At 36.5% G+C, this 16,975-nt stretch overlaps 1 protein-coding gene across 1 annotated transcript in view; it reads left to right on the plus strand.

Annotated features, from left to right (window-relative positions):
- The first annotated feature begins 6,846 nt into the window (after positions 1-6,846).
- LOC127623761 (ryanodine receptor 3-like) overlaps positions 6,847-16,975 on the plus strand; it is a 91,352-nt gene continuing 81,223 nt past the window's right edge. The window contains exons 1-6 of the mRNA XM_052098243.1: positions 6,847-6,960; positions 10,043-10,141; positions 15,122-15,136; positions 15,477-15,551; positions 16,252-16,330; positions 16,751-16,863. Of these exons, the coding sequence (XP_051954203.1) occupies positions 10,115-10,141; positions 15,122-15,136; positions 15,477-15,551; positions 16,252-16,330; positions 16,751-16,863 (309 nt within the window). The 5' untranslated portion in view covers positions 6,847-6,960; positions 10,043-10,114. The remainder of the gene's footprint in view (positions 6,961-10,042; positions 10,142-15,121; positions 15,137-15,476; positions 15,552-16,251; positions 16,331-16,750; positions 16,864-16,975) is intronic.

A 16,975-nucleotide genomic window follows, 5' to 3' on the forward strand; every position in this document is an offset into this window, starting at 1 on the left:
TCTGGGCATTCATTGGTCTGGAATATGGACAGAGACCCCCCCACCCCAGTGTCATTACACACGCAACACCCCTATAGATAGACTGTGATTCTGCCCTTTAGCTGTTTTGCAGATGGCTGTGCTGCTCTCCCTTGGATCAATTTGCTGCAGATTCACCAGATTCTTTGGCAAGCAATCTAGGTGGGAGCAAGGGAAGATCTTCAACAAAACACACACACACACACACACACACACACACACACACACACACACACACACACACACACACACACACACACACACCATAAAACCACAGTAAAAGTAGTCAATACAACTTGTGAAGCCATACGATTGCTTTTTATGAGGAACAGACCAAATGTTTAGTTGTTATTCACTCTCAAATACAATTATTGATAATTTTCTGTATACAGTGGCCAAATCAAATAATGCAATACATCAGTAACATCAAACCTAATTGGTTCTTGTGTCATGACGTTTGGTTTCAAGTCATGCAAGAAATGTAAGTGTAGTTCTTGCAGGAAAACTTGTAGTGGTACATCAGCAATCCATTACCCATTTAGCTGTTTAGCCAATCATATACTAGCCCTCGCTTTAAAAGTCATGTGAAAAGCTCTATACAAATAAATGCAACTTGACTTAAAAGTCTGCTAACAGCCTATCACATTGCTGTTTCAGTGTGCCAACATGGCAATTCGTTCAACCGCTCACCATGTCCGACACTGAGTTAGTTTTGCTCCCCGAAGAGCTAATACCTGCTCTGGATATGGATTTAGTTTCTTGCTCCTTAATCTGGCTCCACACAAGCAGACTCAGATCGACTCGATTTGGGTGGGGGGTGTCTCACTTAGGGAATGTTTGCGCATATCTTGCCCTCCTTGACAGTCACACTTACCGATTAAAAATGGAGGGAAGCTGTCACACTTAACGACTGCTTTTGACTTTTCTCAACACTTAACTGTCATTGGAAAAGATCGGCAAGTGTGACACCGCCTTTACTTGCAATTCAGGAACAGACAGCTCCCCGTCGCAGTGCGTGTCTGCAGCTTCCAAATTCTCAATGGGATCACTGTTCTCTCTGAAGGATTCTGAAATTGTAAGCCAAAAAATATATATCCATTAGCCCTGATCTATCAAGACCAGAAATTACCCAGCTTGCCTCCAATATATTAGGAAGCCAGCCTTCCCTCCCAGACGGTACTTCTACTCCAAAACCGACGGAGCATAAATGGTCAGCAAAATCTGGATCCTGCCTAGATCTCGGTTTTGTAGCAGACCTCCCTCAGTTGAAGCCACTGCCTCAACTTCAACAGGAATGCACAATCTGGTTCTGGAAGTCATACGCTTCATCACTGATTCTGTCAATAACATAGATTGTGTTTGTGTGTTCTTATCGAATGTGTTCGTATTCCATTTGATCATATTTATGCTGCCTAAAGAGAAAAAATAGAGCTAAATTGGTGAATCAAGGTAAACGTGTCTTGTATTACCTTATGATTTAATCACTTTCGTCTTAGTTTATTTAATACAAAGATACCTGTATATATTACTGAAACTGCAGAGTTGCAGTCACAATGTGTAAGAGCGAACTAAACTCGCAGTACCTGACAAGATGATCAGAGATAATTTGCAGCATTGTCATAGACAACATTATTCTTGCAAACAATTTTCAGTTAAATGAAATAGAGAAAAAGGAGTGATAACTCTTTACTTGCACTTGTTGCACGCCTCTGAATGGTGAATCAGACACGAGTATTGACAGCTTTTCTTTTGTCTGTTCTTAAAAATATAATAAAATGTGTTTCTTCAAACATGTCAGCATTTCTTGTCATGTGTCATCTGAGACACCTTTTGCAGGTAGATGAGCAAAATTACTTGTGCATGAAATGCATCTGGAGAGGAGCTCTGTAGGTTTCAGGGGCTAGTCTCAAGGATTTTGATTTGCAGGGAAATGGTTTGACGAATTAAAAAATGTTGCTCTTTTTGAAATTTACCCTGTAGTTCTTGACAGCGTATTTTGGGGATACTCTTGGCATGTATATGCATTGTGTAATGAATCATTGGGGGGGTGGATCCAAACGCGGTTTATTCAAGAAAGTAGAGGGAACACAAACACTGGAACAAAATAAAAGGGTCCACAATGGGAAAAGGAAACTAAATACTAAATAACACACTGCAGGGGTTACACAGGTTGGGAAAGACATCCACGAAGGGCAGGGTAGAAACATAAACGGTAACCATGAGCGACGACAAGAAACATCAACATTAATCAAACATCAAACAACGATCAACAAGGACTGAACAAAGAACCAGGGTTTAAATACAAGAGGAACAAACAAGGGAATGAGGGACACCTGGGGGGAACAATCAGGGAAGGAGAAGCAATCAGGGGAACACCAATCATGAAAAGAAACTACAGAGGACTACAAAGACCAGACAGGAAACAGGAACTAAACTAAACTTCAAAATGACAGCACAAAACAAAAGACAACAGTGAACATGACAGAATAAAAGAAACTACAAAAACCAAAACAGGAACTAAACTAAACTTCAACATAAAAACACAAAACAAAAGACAACAGTGAACATGACAGAATAAAAGAAACTACAAAAGGGCTACAAAAACCAAAACAGGAAACAGGAACTAAACTAAACTTCAAAATAAAAGTACAAAACCAAAAGACAACAGTGAACGTGACACATTGTCTTTCTGGCAACAACTTTTTTATCAATTATCAATAAAGGCCGGTCAGCCTCCAGTCTCATTATCTCTTTACTGATACGTCTGATATGGCAGGGCATAAACTGCAATTTCAATTCTCAAAGCCGAACAAATTCCCAGGTTTTCCAATACTATTGCCTATTCCCTATCTCACTTTCATTTTCAGGAGATTTATCGCTTATGCCCCTCCGCCAGCAAACATATCATCCCATGCCGGCCTTTTGGACCTCATGCTGTTTTAAGCCCATCACTCCCCCCCTAGTAGATTTCATAATTTGTTTATGAAGAAAGGACTTGCTCATTCCATTCTTATTTTCTATAACTCCACCTGGGCCCATTATTCTTCCTTTTGTCTATCTCACAGTACCCCTTTATTTCCCATTCTGGTTTCCACATGCTAGATTAAATTCTTCTAAAATCCCTAGACTTATTTCCAATCCCTACATTTGCCTGCTTTAAAGGAGTTAAAAAATCCTGTCCCTCTCTCCCTGATAAGAGGTTACCTTTTACCACAGACATTCTTCACTTAAAGATTTCATCCTATTTATCAGGTTTCTTTTCTGTGTGCATCAATATTCTTTTGGAAGCATTTTTCCTTTTGGCTTTTTTACGGCATTCTGTGGTGCGGAGAATTCTCCACTCACTCACAACTCACTTTCCTTCCTGCCTTCCCGTGACCTATCCTTTTCCATCATTTCCTTTTCTCCTAATAGTGTTTTCCCTTTTTTGAAGCACTCTAAACAGACTATTTGAGGTGTGGTCGTACCATCACCATATCAACATCTCCTTCTGCCCCTACACCTCCATGGTTTAATATCTTCCAACACGTTCACAATCTGCCAGTGACTCTCCTTTATTATCACCCTGTCCTGAGACCCTATGTAATGTTACTGGTTCAGGACTCACCTTTTCGCCATCCTCAAACATTGTAGTCTCTCTCCCTCTTTTCTCAGGGCACTCATTCAGAATCAGAGCAGCTACAGCTGCCGCTCAACAAAGAATCCACAATTAAGATGCTTGGCCACTGGTCTTCTTTATCCTACCATAAGTACTTTCGACCCAACCCTCAAACCATCACTCACACACACCTCTCTATCAGCCATTAATAATTTTCATTTCCTATCTGGTGGCGGCCAGGGGTCACTTCATGAATTTTGTCCAAGCACCATTTATCTAACTATTATTTATTTAATATAAACATGTCTATCCTCCTGCAAGTGTATAGTAAAGTCAATGCGCACCCTTCTCAAAATGGCTCATTTTCAATCCTAAGCATAGTTTATCCTTTTCATAGGTACTGCTCATGCAATGCTCACCTTTATTGTAGGGCTCAAATGCAGAATGCTGTTTACCTTTTGGCAAGGGCATTGCACTAAAAACATTCGTCCTTTTCGTAGGTCTCAAACACAAATGTTGTTTATCGTTTGGCAAAGGGTATAGCACAGACATCTTTCGCCCTTATCGAAGGGCTCAAATACAATGTTATTAATCCTTTGCCAGGGTGTTGCACAAACAACATCCACCCTTATTGAAGGGCTCAAATGCTAAACATTGTTTTAAAGGTATTAATGGAAAGGAAGAGGCGAGAACCGGCTTGACAATATAAATAATAGTTTAATATAAAACTCAACCAAAAAGACAAACACACACACATGTGTTGGACAGCTGTCCGTAAATCTCTCTCTCTGTCACACTGCTGCCTTCAGTCAGCCTTTATCCCTCTCAAGGGCTAATTAGCCTGATTAGGGGCTGGGTGTTTGGAATCACAACCTTGCCCCACCCTCTGCTCTGCCACATTCCTCCCTCGTTCTCTCAGGGAGCATGGTTTTTCCTTTGGCAGGATAATGCACACACCATGACTCCCACCCCCTTTATCGTAAGGGTTCATCAGCAAATGCAAAGCATGGTTTATCCTCATGCAAATGTATTGCGCAAACCATGCTAGGGCTACTGCACAATTCATGCATCATTGACAACGAAAAGTTTTAGTTAACATCTCTCTTCTCCAGATTGAATTTCCAGCCACGAAGACCTGAGTTGTAACATGCTTGGACCTCTTTCTCTCACTTTGGGGTAGCAATAGAGACTGTTTGAGCGATCATGAGCACTTTTAGCTTTACTCTCTTCAACATGAGCGCTCTCGGTGTCAATCAAAAATGTGTGCTCTGCAGGTGTTCTCAATATCTCATCAGTCACTCACCCCAGCGCTATTCTGTGAGGTTCCCAATTTAAATCAGATTAATGCTGTTCACAATACCGCTAATGACACATATAACTGTTTAACCTTCAATGTCGGCACCGCGTCTTCAGGCATTTGCTTAATATTTAGTGATTTGTGTAACAGCAAAATGCCAAAGACAGTAATCAAATCGTAGATTTTAATGATTTCTCACAGCAGTTTTAGAGCTTAAAAACGTAATGGATATAATGTTCTTATGTTTGGAAGTATCTCTTCTGTGTGTGATGCTCTCGTGGTTACTACTTGTTGCCAGTATGTCACAATGACCTTTTGATATTGACTACAGAACTATACATAACTTTTTTCAATACAAATATATGTTAGCAATTCACAATTAATGTAATTTTAATGTAATTTTGGTAATACTTTAAAGTAAAATCTTTTAACAATAGTTAATGCATTATGTATCATGAACAAACAATGAATAATATATTTTTTACAGTGTTTATTAATCATAATGTTAGTTCATTAAAATATAATTGTTCATTGTTAGTTCATGTTAGTCCATAGAGCATTAATGTGCATTAACTAATACAACTTTTGATTTTAAAAATGTGATAGTATATTGTAACTAACAACTAATGTTGTAACTAACATTAAGTTCATTAGTTCATGTTAACTACAGTAATATTGTTAAATAATGTTAACAAATGGAACCTTTTTGTAAAGTGTTACCGTAATTTTACTGTGTGGGGCATAAACATATAACTGCACAATATAACTTGCAAAAGTGTGGCAAAAACAAAAACAAAAAATTAAGAAATAATTCTGTATCGTATCATATCAGCCAATCTTAGTGTTTAAAAAATCCTTATCTGCCTCAAATTTCCTGATCGGTGCAACACTAGTAATTGGCATAATTTAATCCCAAATATACACAGGTTATTATGCCTTCAGAATGTATAAAGAATGCTGGATGTTTGTGCTTGCTCTCATATGATTAACGCATACTGAGCTTGATTAATTAAATTTAAAATAAGAATGGTTACTACTCTGATGGTGTTTATCAGAACCATTGCAGCCATCAGCTCAAATTAATGTGGTACGTGAGCTGTAAAACAAGGAATGGTCTGGTTAGGAAATGCGATTGAGACTAAAATCAATATATTCCTCCTGGGAGAGGGAGATGTCACAGAATCTACAACGATTCTTTGTATCTCCACTTCTCTTCCTTTTCCCTAACGACAATGATGATATAAAGTTTAGCAGGTAAAATCAACAAATTCACTCTGATTTCCCAGAAGTCAGGGGCTTGAACATTTTTTTAAAAACATTTCTAGTGACACTTTACGTGAGGAGTTCAGAATATGTTTATAATTGTTTTTTTTTTTCTTTTTCCCTACAGGTATTCCTGAAGAAACTTAATTAGATGTTAAATAATAAAATATTCAGCTTTTAAACCACAGTTCTATAAACATGAAGATGGAGTAACTTGCATTTTAAACACCATATGGCCAGTTATTTTTTCTATTTTTGCACCAATAATGCAAATAGTTCCAAATTAAGCCAAAGCAGAATCAGATATTGTATTTAGCAGAGCACCGCACAGAATAATAGCCTGTTCATTTTTTTTTTTTTGGTAGTTCTGGAGTTATGAAAATTCAGTTTAGTTTAGTTTTAGTTTCTTTCAATGACTGTATGTTCATTTAGTTTTATTTTAGTATTTGTTAATGATTGTAACACAGCTCTTTGAACGCAGCTTGTCCAGTCTGAATAGAGGACCAAGAACTAACTGTTGTAACTAATTGTATAATATATAAGTGAAGTTTCACTGTTAAGCTCTTTGAACTATATTGAGTGGAAGGATTGAGTACTCTAGTTAGATGTTTGGAGTGCTTTTGCTTTCAAGCTTGTGTTAAATTCCTTGTTTTTGTGCTGATAGGATGATGAGGTGGTGCTGCAGTGTGTTGCTGCCATTGAGAAGGAGAATCGCAAATTCTGCCTTTCAGCAGAGGGACTCGGCAACCGCCTGTGCTATCTAGAGCCCACATCAGAGGCGAAGGTAAAGTTACATGTGTTCAGAGACACTAATCACCACTTAAGTGTGTGCATGAAGCCCCCACACAAACCACAATGCAGATTAATGCAAAACGGTTCAATATAGTGGTTAGACAACTTAAATATACAAATGTATGATATTAATATTACATGATAAGGTTTGCTCTAGATATGGTTTTAAAGTCTTTGTTTATCCCAAAATTATAATTATGTTGATCATATTGATCTTAAATCATTCTTCCGCGAAACACAAGAGGAAAAGAGCTAAAGCAAGGGTGGGGAACCTTTTTTCCATTAATTGATTTATTACAAAATTATTCACAGGCCATACAATTGCTTGCAATTTCTGATTGTGGGTTGAAATTAATGTACGCCTTCCATTACTTCCTCACAAAATGTCTATCTATTATAAAACATTTTCTGTTGTTATCATTTAAATAAATTTGTATACATTATTTGAAAGGATTTTTTTTTTCAGGTTAATTGAATCAAGGCCATTTTTGCTTCTCAAATTATCTCTCAAATGGCCTCACAGGCCAGGAAAAATGGTCTCGTGGGCCATATACGGCCCTGAGGCCTGACGTTCCCCACCCCTGATCTAAAGAGTCTTGATGCTGCTCTTTTTTCGGTACAGTGAAAGTGAATGGTGAATGAAGCTATTAACTATCCCTTTAAGGAATACTTTAAGCAATAAATAAAAGTTCCATTGAAAGAAAGTTGTATGGTTAAATAAATGTACATGAAGGAGTGAGACTTAATCAAGTTTGAAGGTATTTGCCTTGATATGTTGTCCTCTAGTAATACATCAAATTAATGGGAAGAGATTCATGTAGTTGAAAGCCATGGCAACAGCAACTGATCTTAGTGCACTGCACCATCTTTTCTATGCATCAGGAGGCAAGGCAGCAGAATATGTGTGGGCATCTATATGGTTATATGCAATGTATCTACTGGGCCTGAACTTGTACATACATTGAAAAAATTAAGGTAGATGATAATGAAAGCATACATGTACACATACATTTATATATATATATATATATATATATATATATATATATATATATATATATATATATATATATATATACACTCACACACAAGTACTGGTCTTCTTAATGCAGGTCAATAAATTAATCCCTATGTATTCACTTGCAATGCATATATGCAATGGAAAACACACAGTAAGACTCCCTGAGACATCTGCTTGAATTTCCTGAAAGAAGAAGATGATAAAACTGTCAACTAACATCATGCTTTACTATCATCCTGGTCTCTCTAACCAATCACATATGCATATAAATCACATATCATATTAAACATATCCATAAAGGATCAAGTTATTGTCTAATGCTGCATCTTATAAAGATCATCAATATTCAGTATTCCAATGCACTGTCATGGAAAACCTGGGAATATAAGGGAATTATTATTCAAATATAGAATTCCAGGCCTGAAAATGCAATTTAAATGGATGTTAAATAAGGCTTTTAAAAGTCTAAGTTTAAAAAGTGGGAATTCATTGGCCAATAGATGTGGGAACACTGAGTATACCTTTAAATACAGTACTTGTTTAAAGAAAGACAAATAAACAAAAAAATAACAGAACTGAATTAAACTTCTTTACTGGAAATAAATTCTCCGTTTAGCTCATGTAACATCGATTATTAAAATTAGACTACTTGGCCATTTCTATACAATTTTATAGGATTTCATTTTATGTTACAGTAGATGGATTATACAATGCTTGTAAAATGTGTTTATAAACTTTCACTACATAACCGAACAGAAAGCTGTAACACATAATACCTCTATACAATGTTCTCTTTGTTTTTATGGCTCAGATGGGTTTCCCTCTGAGGCATCTGCCACTCTGGTTAGCAAATTCTCCCCACTCACATTTAACATTAAGACCTGAGAGATCATCATAATTCATAACTAATTTCTCCACTCAGAAGAAGACCTTGGGAAGAAAATGGTTTATAAAGTAAATGCTTGGCCAACATCCATTAGTGATTCAAACTCTACTTATCAGAAGGTGACATAATGTTCACTTTCTCAGGATAGCTAAACAGACAGTCAAGGGGCTTTAAATAGTAGCCGGATACACAAATGCAGGGTGGGATATTACTTTTCTAGACCAAGATTGGAGCTTGCCACTTGCCCATGTTAATCCTTACTGGCTGTCACGAACCCTGCTCCCTCGCTCCGCCCCCTCGAGCTTCCACGCTCGTTCCGCCCCCTCGAGCTCCCACGCTCGTTCCGCCCCCTCGAGCTTGCACGCTCTTTTTGCGCGCTCGAGCCCTCAGGCCCACTTTGCTCCTACTCGCTCACATGCTCGTAGGCAATCTCCCTTCCTCGAGTTTCTCACGCGTTTCCAATCCCCCAGAACATTATGACCACCTGCACTCGCGTCATCTGCACTCCTGCACATTAGTTTCACCTGCACTCGTCTCATCACCTGTCATGGTTTACACCTGCACTCGCCCCTATATATATCACTACCCTTTCGTCTCACGGTTGTTGGTTATTGTATTTAGTTTCCCGTGTCTTTGCCCCCCGCTAGTCTCGTCTAGTTCTGAAACTCCTCTCGTTTACCCCTTAGCTTGCCAGCTCCCCTTGTTCCCCTGTCTTTTGCTCCCTCTAGTCCCGTCTCACTCATTCTGATTACCCCGACTTTGACCCTACGCTTTCCACGACCTCTCTCTTTGGATTTGCCCCTTTTATATTCTCCGATTCCCCGGCTTCGACCTCTCACTCCCTTTGACTACTCTTCACTGGATTTGCCCATTGATTGTACTTTTGCCGGCCTGCAATAAAATGCAGTTTGACTTACATTGTGACTGTCTCTTCTTGTGCGGGTTACACTGGCCTGCCAAGCTAATCCTAATGAATGCATACAGTACTGTATCTAATAAAAATATCTATTTGGCATGAATGAATGGGAAAGACTTTACTTTATGTAGACTGTCATGTTTAGTACCTGTAATAACATTGCCACTCTTCCAGCTACAAGACTGTATTCATTATCAAAATGAAGTTATTAAAAATGCCCACGCAATTTCTATCTCTCTCTCTCTTCACAGTATATTCCTCCTGACATATGCATCTGTAACTTTGTACTGGAGCAATCGCTCTCAGTGCGGGCTTTACAGGAGATGCTGGCCGGGCAGACTGGAGAAGGAGTAAGTAAATACAACACAGCAATTGCAGGAAAACTATACTGTATATATCTTGGCCTTTCTAGTACAAATGATAATTTTGAAACCCTTTGAAACCCTGTAAATAAAAGTATACCTTAAGAACAAAACACTGTTCCTTAGTTTGTGTAGACTTCAAATGTAATGTAATTTTCACACGAATAAGAAAAGTGCTGTGAGGGAGTGCCGTACAGTTCTTGTAATAGAAGTTTGTGTTTTTTTTTTTTTTTTTGCTGAATGTTCAAGTTACAGAACAGTCCAACCCATTGATCAGAATCTGTCATTGTAGAATTAATTTAATATGGTTTTGTTATCTGACAGGCACTGCTATGTAGGTAAATATTCAGTTAGATTTTTATTTAAGCCATCCAACAACAACATCAACAACAACAACAACAAAAAACAAACCTTATTCTTGGCAGGGACAGATTTTCTTTATTATAATTTTTTTTATTACACTTGCTTTAAAAGCTGACAGTCATCTGTCAGCTTTCAATTCATGTCTATACTGTGTATTGAGAAAAATGGGAAAAATTCCAATTATAATTACCACTGGCAGGTTCAGTTTAGAGTGTTTTATGAATTTGTCTCTCTGAAGACACAATTTCAAATATTTTTACGCAAGACACATATTTTCAATATGACATTAATGCAAATTCATTAACTCTTAGTTATCAAAAAATCTACTTACTAACAAAAATTCAGGTGACGTATGTATTTTCATTGTGTTGCCTTAAAATTAATTAATATTAATTAAAATGAATTAATATTGGTATTAAACCAATTAAAAGCATTATTTTACTCTTTATGATGGTATCATACCTCACCTTATGCTTTGCTTAGACTAATTACACTTCTGCACATGTCTCTTATGCTTTCATTCATCTGCAGAAAAAAGAAATTCATATTTTATAATCACCTTATTTTTTTTAATAGAGCACACTTCCCAATTAAATAGAACACACTTCACAATTATCCATTTTATTGAAGTTATTTGCAATGTTTTGTTTTTTGTTTGCTTATGGATGGTCTTGTCATTTGACAACAAAACATCTAAGAACAAGCATAGACAGTGGAAAGTGGGGGATATTTTAAACCCACTCTTGTTAAAACAAGACATTTTGTGCTTCTGCATAACTTGACAATGGTACACAGAGACATAATGAACTGAATGTGCTGAAGTGACAAGAGAATTCCAAATGCCTTCTTTAATCATATCTGTATCTTTGTTCAACGTTGCTAGAATCCTGATCATGAACAATGGGTATGTTCACAATTTATTCACCAATGAGTATGCATGAATGTCAATCCAGCATAAGTAAAACATTTCAAATTACAGCTACAGAAATGTGTCCTCTAATGGGTATGGTTGTTGTTCACTTGTCATTTACTAAACTGGATTTTTAAATGTGCAACAAAAGTGTGATTTAAATTCTTCACATTACCCAACTAATGTTTTAGTTTACAAAGCTAACCCTTTCGGAGACTTAAAATAGAAGATATCACTCTCTTTCTCTCCCTTTTTATGTTATGATTGAGAATGTGAAAATGTTACTGTGGTCCAAATAAGATAAATTATATTGTCAAACCTATTTGTCATTTTTGAAGGCCTGAATGATGCAAATCCAAACATAAAATCTACTTGACAAGCATGTTCTGTACAGGGCCATTGAAATGCATTCACCTACGCTTCAGCACAAAATGGCATGCCAGATTTTTATTTCATGCTGATTTTGTACTGCAGCATTTTGAAATGAGATTGTCACAGCATATATTTTATTGGCTCTGTGCTGCATAGCTGTTGTGCTAACAATACTGTTTGGGAGACAAAGTGTTCTGTTGGAAAACCATTATGAGGCAGGGATTATACATGCATTACTACAGAGATCCCTTTCATAATAATTTGTGGTTTATATTAAATTGAGCGCTGTACAATTAATGAATGCAGTGTTTGATACACACTTGTAGTCTGTATAGAAGAGTCAATTATATTTTAATTATTCTGTTGATTATTTGTTGTTGGTGATGTTGTGTTTTTACTTGCATTTGACTCTAACGCTGTCAAATTTCAGGGGTACCAATGACGAGGAAATGATCTGGAATTCTGATTCCAGAACTCTTGATATTATTTGCATGATTTTTTTCTTCACAGTCCATTTTCATTATTTTTTTTTTCCTTCACCATCGTCTTGTTAAGTGACCATGATTTTGACAAGTAAAAAATGTTTCTGCATCAGTATCTTTTGTTGGTCCTGAAATGACATTCCTATCAAACAAGCTTAGTCCAAACCTATCCTGAACCACACCTTATTTCAGAGGGAAATTATGTTGGTTAGAGTGTTCATATCATCACAGAATTACCGTAATTGAAAAATTCCAACTTGTAAAAACCTTTCACATCTACATAGAACTTGTAGTTTTGTGAAAGCTCTGACTAGACTTCCGTGACATCATGCAAAATGAGTCAAAATGGTAGCGACCTAAACATTTAAAGGTGATAAACACATATCTCAATTTGAAATGCCAATTTTATTATAGCCAGTTTTATCTTGTGTTCTTAATTTGTTCTTAAAGATGCACTCAGTATTTTTTTCCCAATTAAAAAAGTTTTACTCCTAAAGAAATTAATTGTGTATAAAATCATTATCACTCACATGAGATGAGGATTTTAGTCATATCAGTAACCAATGTAACTAAAAACTATTGATTTTGAATGATGCTGCATCCAAACCACTAGATATCAGTTTAAGTACAAAATGACATGAACAAAATTGACTGCGTGTACCTTTAAAAAATTTTCAAGAACATATAGAGGCAAAAAAGTGATTAAATATTTTGTAGTCATCTTCAACAAAGGCACAAATGGACCCATTTTGAGCTTTACGATTGAAACGGCTCTTTTCAGGGTAGGAGGATGTGAAAAGCTCCAAGTAGAATCTCATAGTTTGCCCAATTTTTCAGCCATCTTAGTTCCGGAAGTATGTTTCCCATTCATTTTTTCTATAGGGTTTTCATTAAATTCTTGATAAAAAGTTCTAAGCCATGAACCAACCAACCAGCATTGAGGTCAATTACAACATTACAACTAAACTAAACTACAAACTAAAGCAAAAATGAAGTTGAAAATTAGACAAAAATACGAAGGTACAAGACAGTGTACTTACTGTCTTAAAAGAGGGAATGGACTACATTGAATTAAAATGATTGAAAAATATGTAGAGATTGATTTAATGCCATTGGTTAGGTATTGAAACAATATATTTTTTAAGTTTATATTCAGATATATGAAATATATAGGTAGTTTTTGAGTGTAGGGAGGCCATGATTCTCTGATTAGTAGGTCTCTCTCTTCTGAATCATGGGTAGTGTAGTTCTTCACCAGAAATTTCATTTTTAAACAATGTTTTAAACACAATTTTTTGTTGTTGTGTTGAAATAATAAGGACTGATACCTTTAACAGAGGCAAATGCCACTGATTAACAACATCCAAGCAAACGTACCCATTTTTCCAAGCCGGTAAATTTATGATACCAGTGTGGTCAGATTTTACTACTGATTTGAAATATCATTTTCTTGACCAACCTTTTTGGAGATTTCTGTATTCCTCATTCAAAGTAGATAGGAGCTCCACTTGTAAGCCACTTGTTTACTTAGAAAATAGCTGCCCGGGAGCGTTCCAATGATGACCGCATAGTGAACTGACTTGCTAAAACGACTTTGGCCTAACACTAAGCATAAAATACAAATGGTTAATATGATTGTTGTTCTAGGTACATTAGTTCCTGTTGATCCAGGAACACATCGTACTTGGCAAAATGGTGGTCACCCTTGAGGTTCAGCCCATAAGTGAAAAATATCACTATTTTCAGTTAAATTCCTCAAGACAATTTTGACAAATGCAGTAATCTCTTATTATGTAAAGGAACTGCCAATACAATTCCTTGTAATAATCTAAGGATGGGTAAGGATGAGGCAGGAACCGGCTGAACAATAAACAAACTTTAATGATATAAATTAACTTAAAACATAAGGACACAGACACACATGCAACATGGCCATGTGCATCTCACTCTCTCGAACCGGTGTCTCCAGCTGCCCCTTATCTCGCTCTCCCGCTGATCAGCTGATTCAGTGCCGGCAGTGCTCCATCACGGCCTTGCCACACCCTTCTCCTCGTCGCACTCCTTTTTTTTTTTTTTTTTTTTTTTACAATTAATCCAGAGATCAATTCAGAGACCTTGCCATCTTTAGTATTTTGACAGAGTGCAAATAAGTTGGATCACTTACCAGAATATTTTAGTTATTTAGTAATTTAGTAATTGTTTGTAATTTATTGTACTGTCCCGTACTTTTTGCTCATGTTTGCACGTGCACTTTATATAGGTATGTTATTTAGTCTGTGTAGTCTCATGTGGTTCTGTGTTTGTCCTATGTTGTTTTATGTAGCATCATGGTTCTGGAGGAACAGTGTCTCGTTTCACTGTGTACTGTACTAACTGTATATGGTTGAACAACAATAACCACTTGACTTGACTTGAAAAGAAAAATGAAACAAACAAGCAAACGTAACGAAAGTGGAAACTTGGAGATGCAGTTTCTGGTTAAATGCAGAGCTAAATAGCAATAATCACTGTGACATTCAGCCAAGGACTGTTGTTCATTAACTGATGTTTCAGCAAGACTGCAGGCATACTTTTACAGCTATAGCTGGGAGTAGGGAATAAGTTTCATCTTCACTCTGTCAAACTCATGTTTTATGTTTGTTTTGTTTTTTTGGACTGCAGGCAGACGTGGTGGTCAAAACTCAAACAGTCAGATGAAAAATATGGTGGCCATCCATTATTTAATGTTGTCAGTCTACTAAATGAACATGATTCATAGTTTCGCTAAACAATATCAGTGGCTACAAACTTCATAATGAGCATAATTAACTAAAAGAAACATCTGTTTTCTAATGCTTTCAGAAGTTTATAAGACGGGTAAGTATACTTGCTCTATTTCTTCTTATGTATTATTTTCTTGATTTCTTGAAGTTCTTGGAGGCCGTTTTTACTTTTTCAGGATATATTCTTCATATGCTTTTGACATTTCCTCATCTATGGTACAACTAAATTTTGTTCTTGTTTAAACAACTGAATGAGACATTTGCTTTTAACATCTGATTAATATGCACTTCTTTACACTGTCAAAGATTTCTTTTAAAATCAACTCTTAAGTTTATTTTTAAGAGTTTTAATCATAGAAGAGAGACTGTTCCTTCCACGTCTTTGAACGTCTGCCTTAAGTTTGCTAACACCACTCTACTCTCTTCCTCTGTAGGCAGCACAGGGGGGTGGACATCGGACACTGCTCTACGGTCACGCCATCCTCCTCAGGCATTCTTTCAGTGGAATGGTGAGAATCCACCACACAAATTGAAGCCAATGAGGAGTGGGATTTGGCAGTCTGTCACTGCTTACTGCTACCACACATCAACTCCATGATCAATGAGTCCCTGCAATATATTGGTGATAGATGGGGCTTTCTAACAATTCTTTATTATAATGAATGAAAAGATGGCTGATCATTTTAATGAGATGTTTATGTTATTGATAAACATTAACAGAACAGATTGGAACTACTTGACTTTCAGGTGGCATTTATCCATAATGCAAAACACTGCAAAAGAAGAATTTTCGTAATCTGTACGTTTGTATTGTTTTTCAGTAAAAAGATACCTGAACATGCTTAAAACAAAATACATTTGCTTGAGAAGCAAACTTGCACAAGAGACATGTGAATAGATCATAAATAAAGTGTTTTTTTCTAATGCAATTGGCCATTTTTCTTTCTTGTTTAATGCATGAATGTAACAACATTTAGTGATGTTTATGCTTAAAGCAAGAAAAAAAGCTATTTGTCATTGGGTAATAAAAATAGAATATATTTCTGTAAATAATTAATAATAAAAAACAATATTTCTATATTTCAGACACAGTTTTGCTTCTCAATAAATGTATCTTGTTTTAAGCATGTTTAGATAGTTGAAAAATAACGGCAAATCTTATTTGTTGTGAAGTGTCGAATTCACACCCTTTTCGGTGTTTTCCCACAGTATCTGACTTGTCTGAAGACATCCAGGTCTCTAACAGACAAGCTGTCTTTTGATGTTGGCCTAGAAGAAAATTCGACAGGTATGGAGGAACACATGTAGGTGTAAGATTTATAGATATCCTTCAGGACTGTTTGGAAATTAAGGCCTTTTTCCAGTGACTGTGATTGACATTTAAATCACAAATTACAGATGTAGTGCCAGGACTACTTCCCAAACTTTGAGAATGGATCCAACTTGAAATATAGATGTCTTAATATTTTTGTGCATTGTGCCACCTAAAATAGAGGAACATAAATAACTATTTAAATCTAAGTTGAAAAAACACCTGAAAGGTCATCTGTCTGATAATTGTTGTTTATGTCCTATATCTCATTTAATCAAGGTCAAATGTTGACTTTATCACGATTCAACAAAATAATTTACAACTGTCGGATTATACTGAGCTGTCTTTTTATTTCCAACCTTCCAATACACTAACTGATCTTTTATATAATCTAAGGGGAGGCTTGTTGGTGGACAATTCACCCTGCATCAAAACAGAGGTCAGAAGGTGAGAAGGTCCGCATTGGAGATGACCTAATCTTGGTCAGTGTTTCGTCAGAGAGGTACCTGGTGAGTACCTGCTGCATTTGAGGTTAAAAGAGAAAGGGGCCATTTTAAAAACAGTGCTCATTGCTTGAGACTCCTAAAAACAGTTTGACACATTAAAACACATCTGCTTGGA

This window comes from Xyrauchen texanus, chromosome 30 (assembly GCF_025860055.1).
Source record: "Xyrauchen texanus isolate HMW12.3.18 chromosome 30, RBS_HiC_50CHRs, whole genome shotgun sequence".
NCBI lineage: Eukaryota > Metazoa > Chordata > Actinopteri > Cypriniformes > Catostomidae > Xyrauchen > Xyrauchen texanus.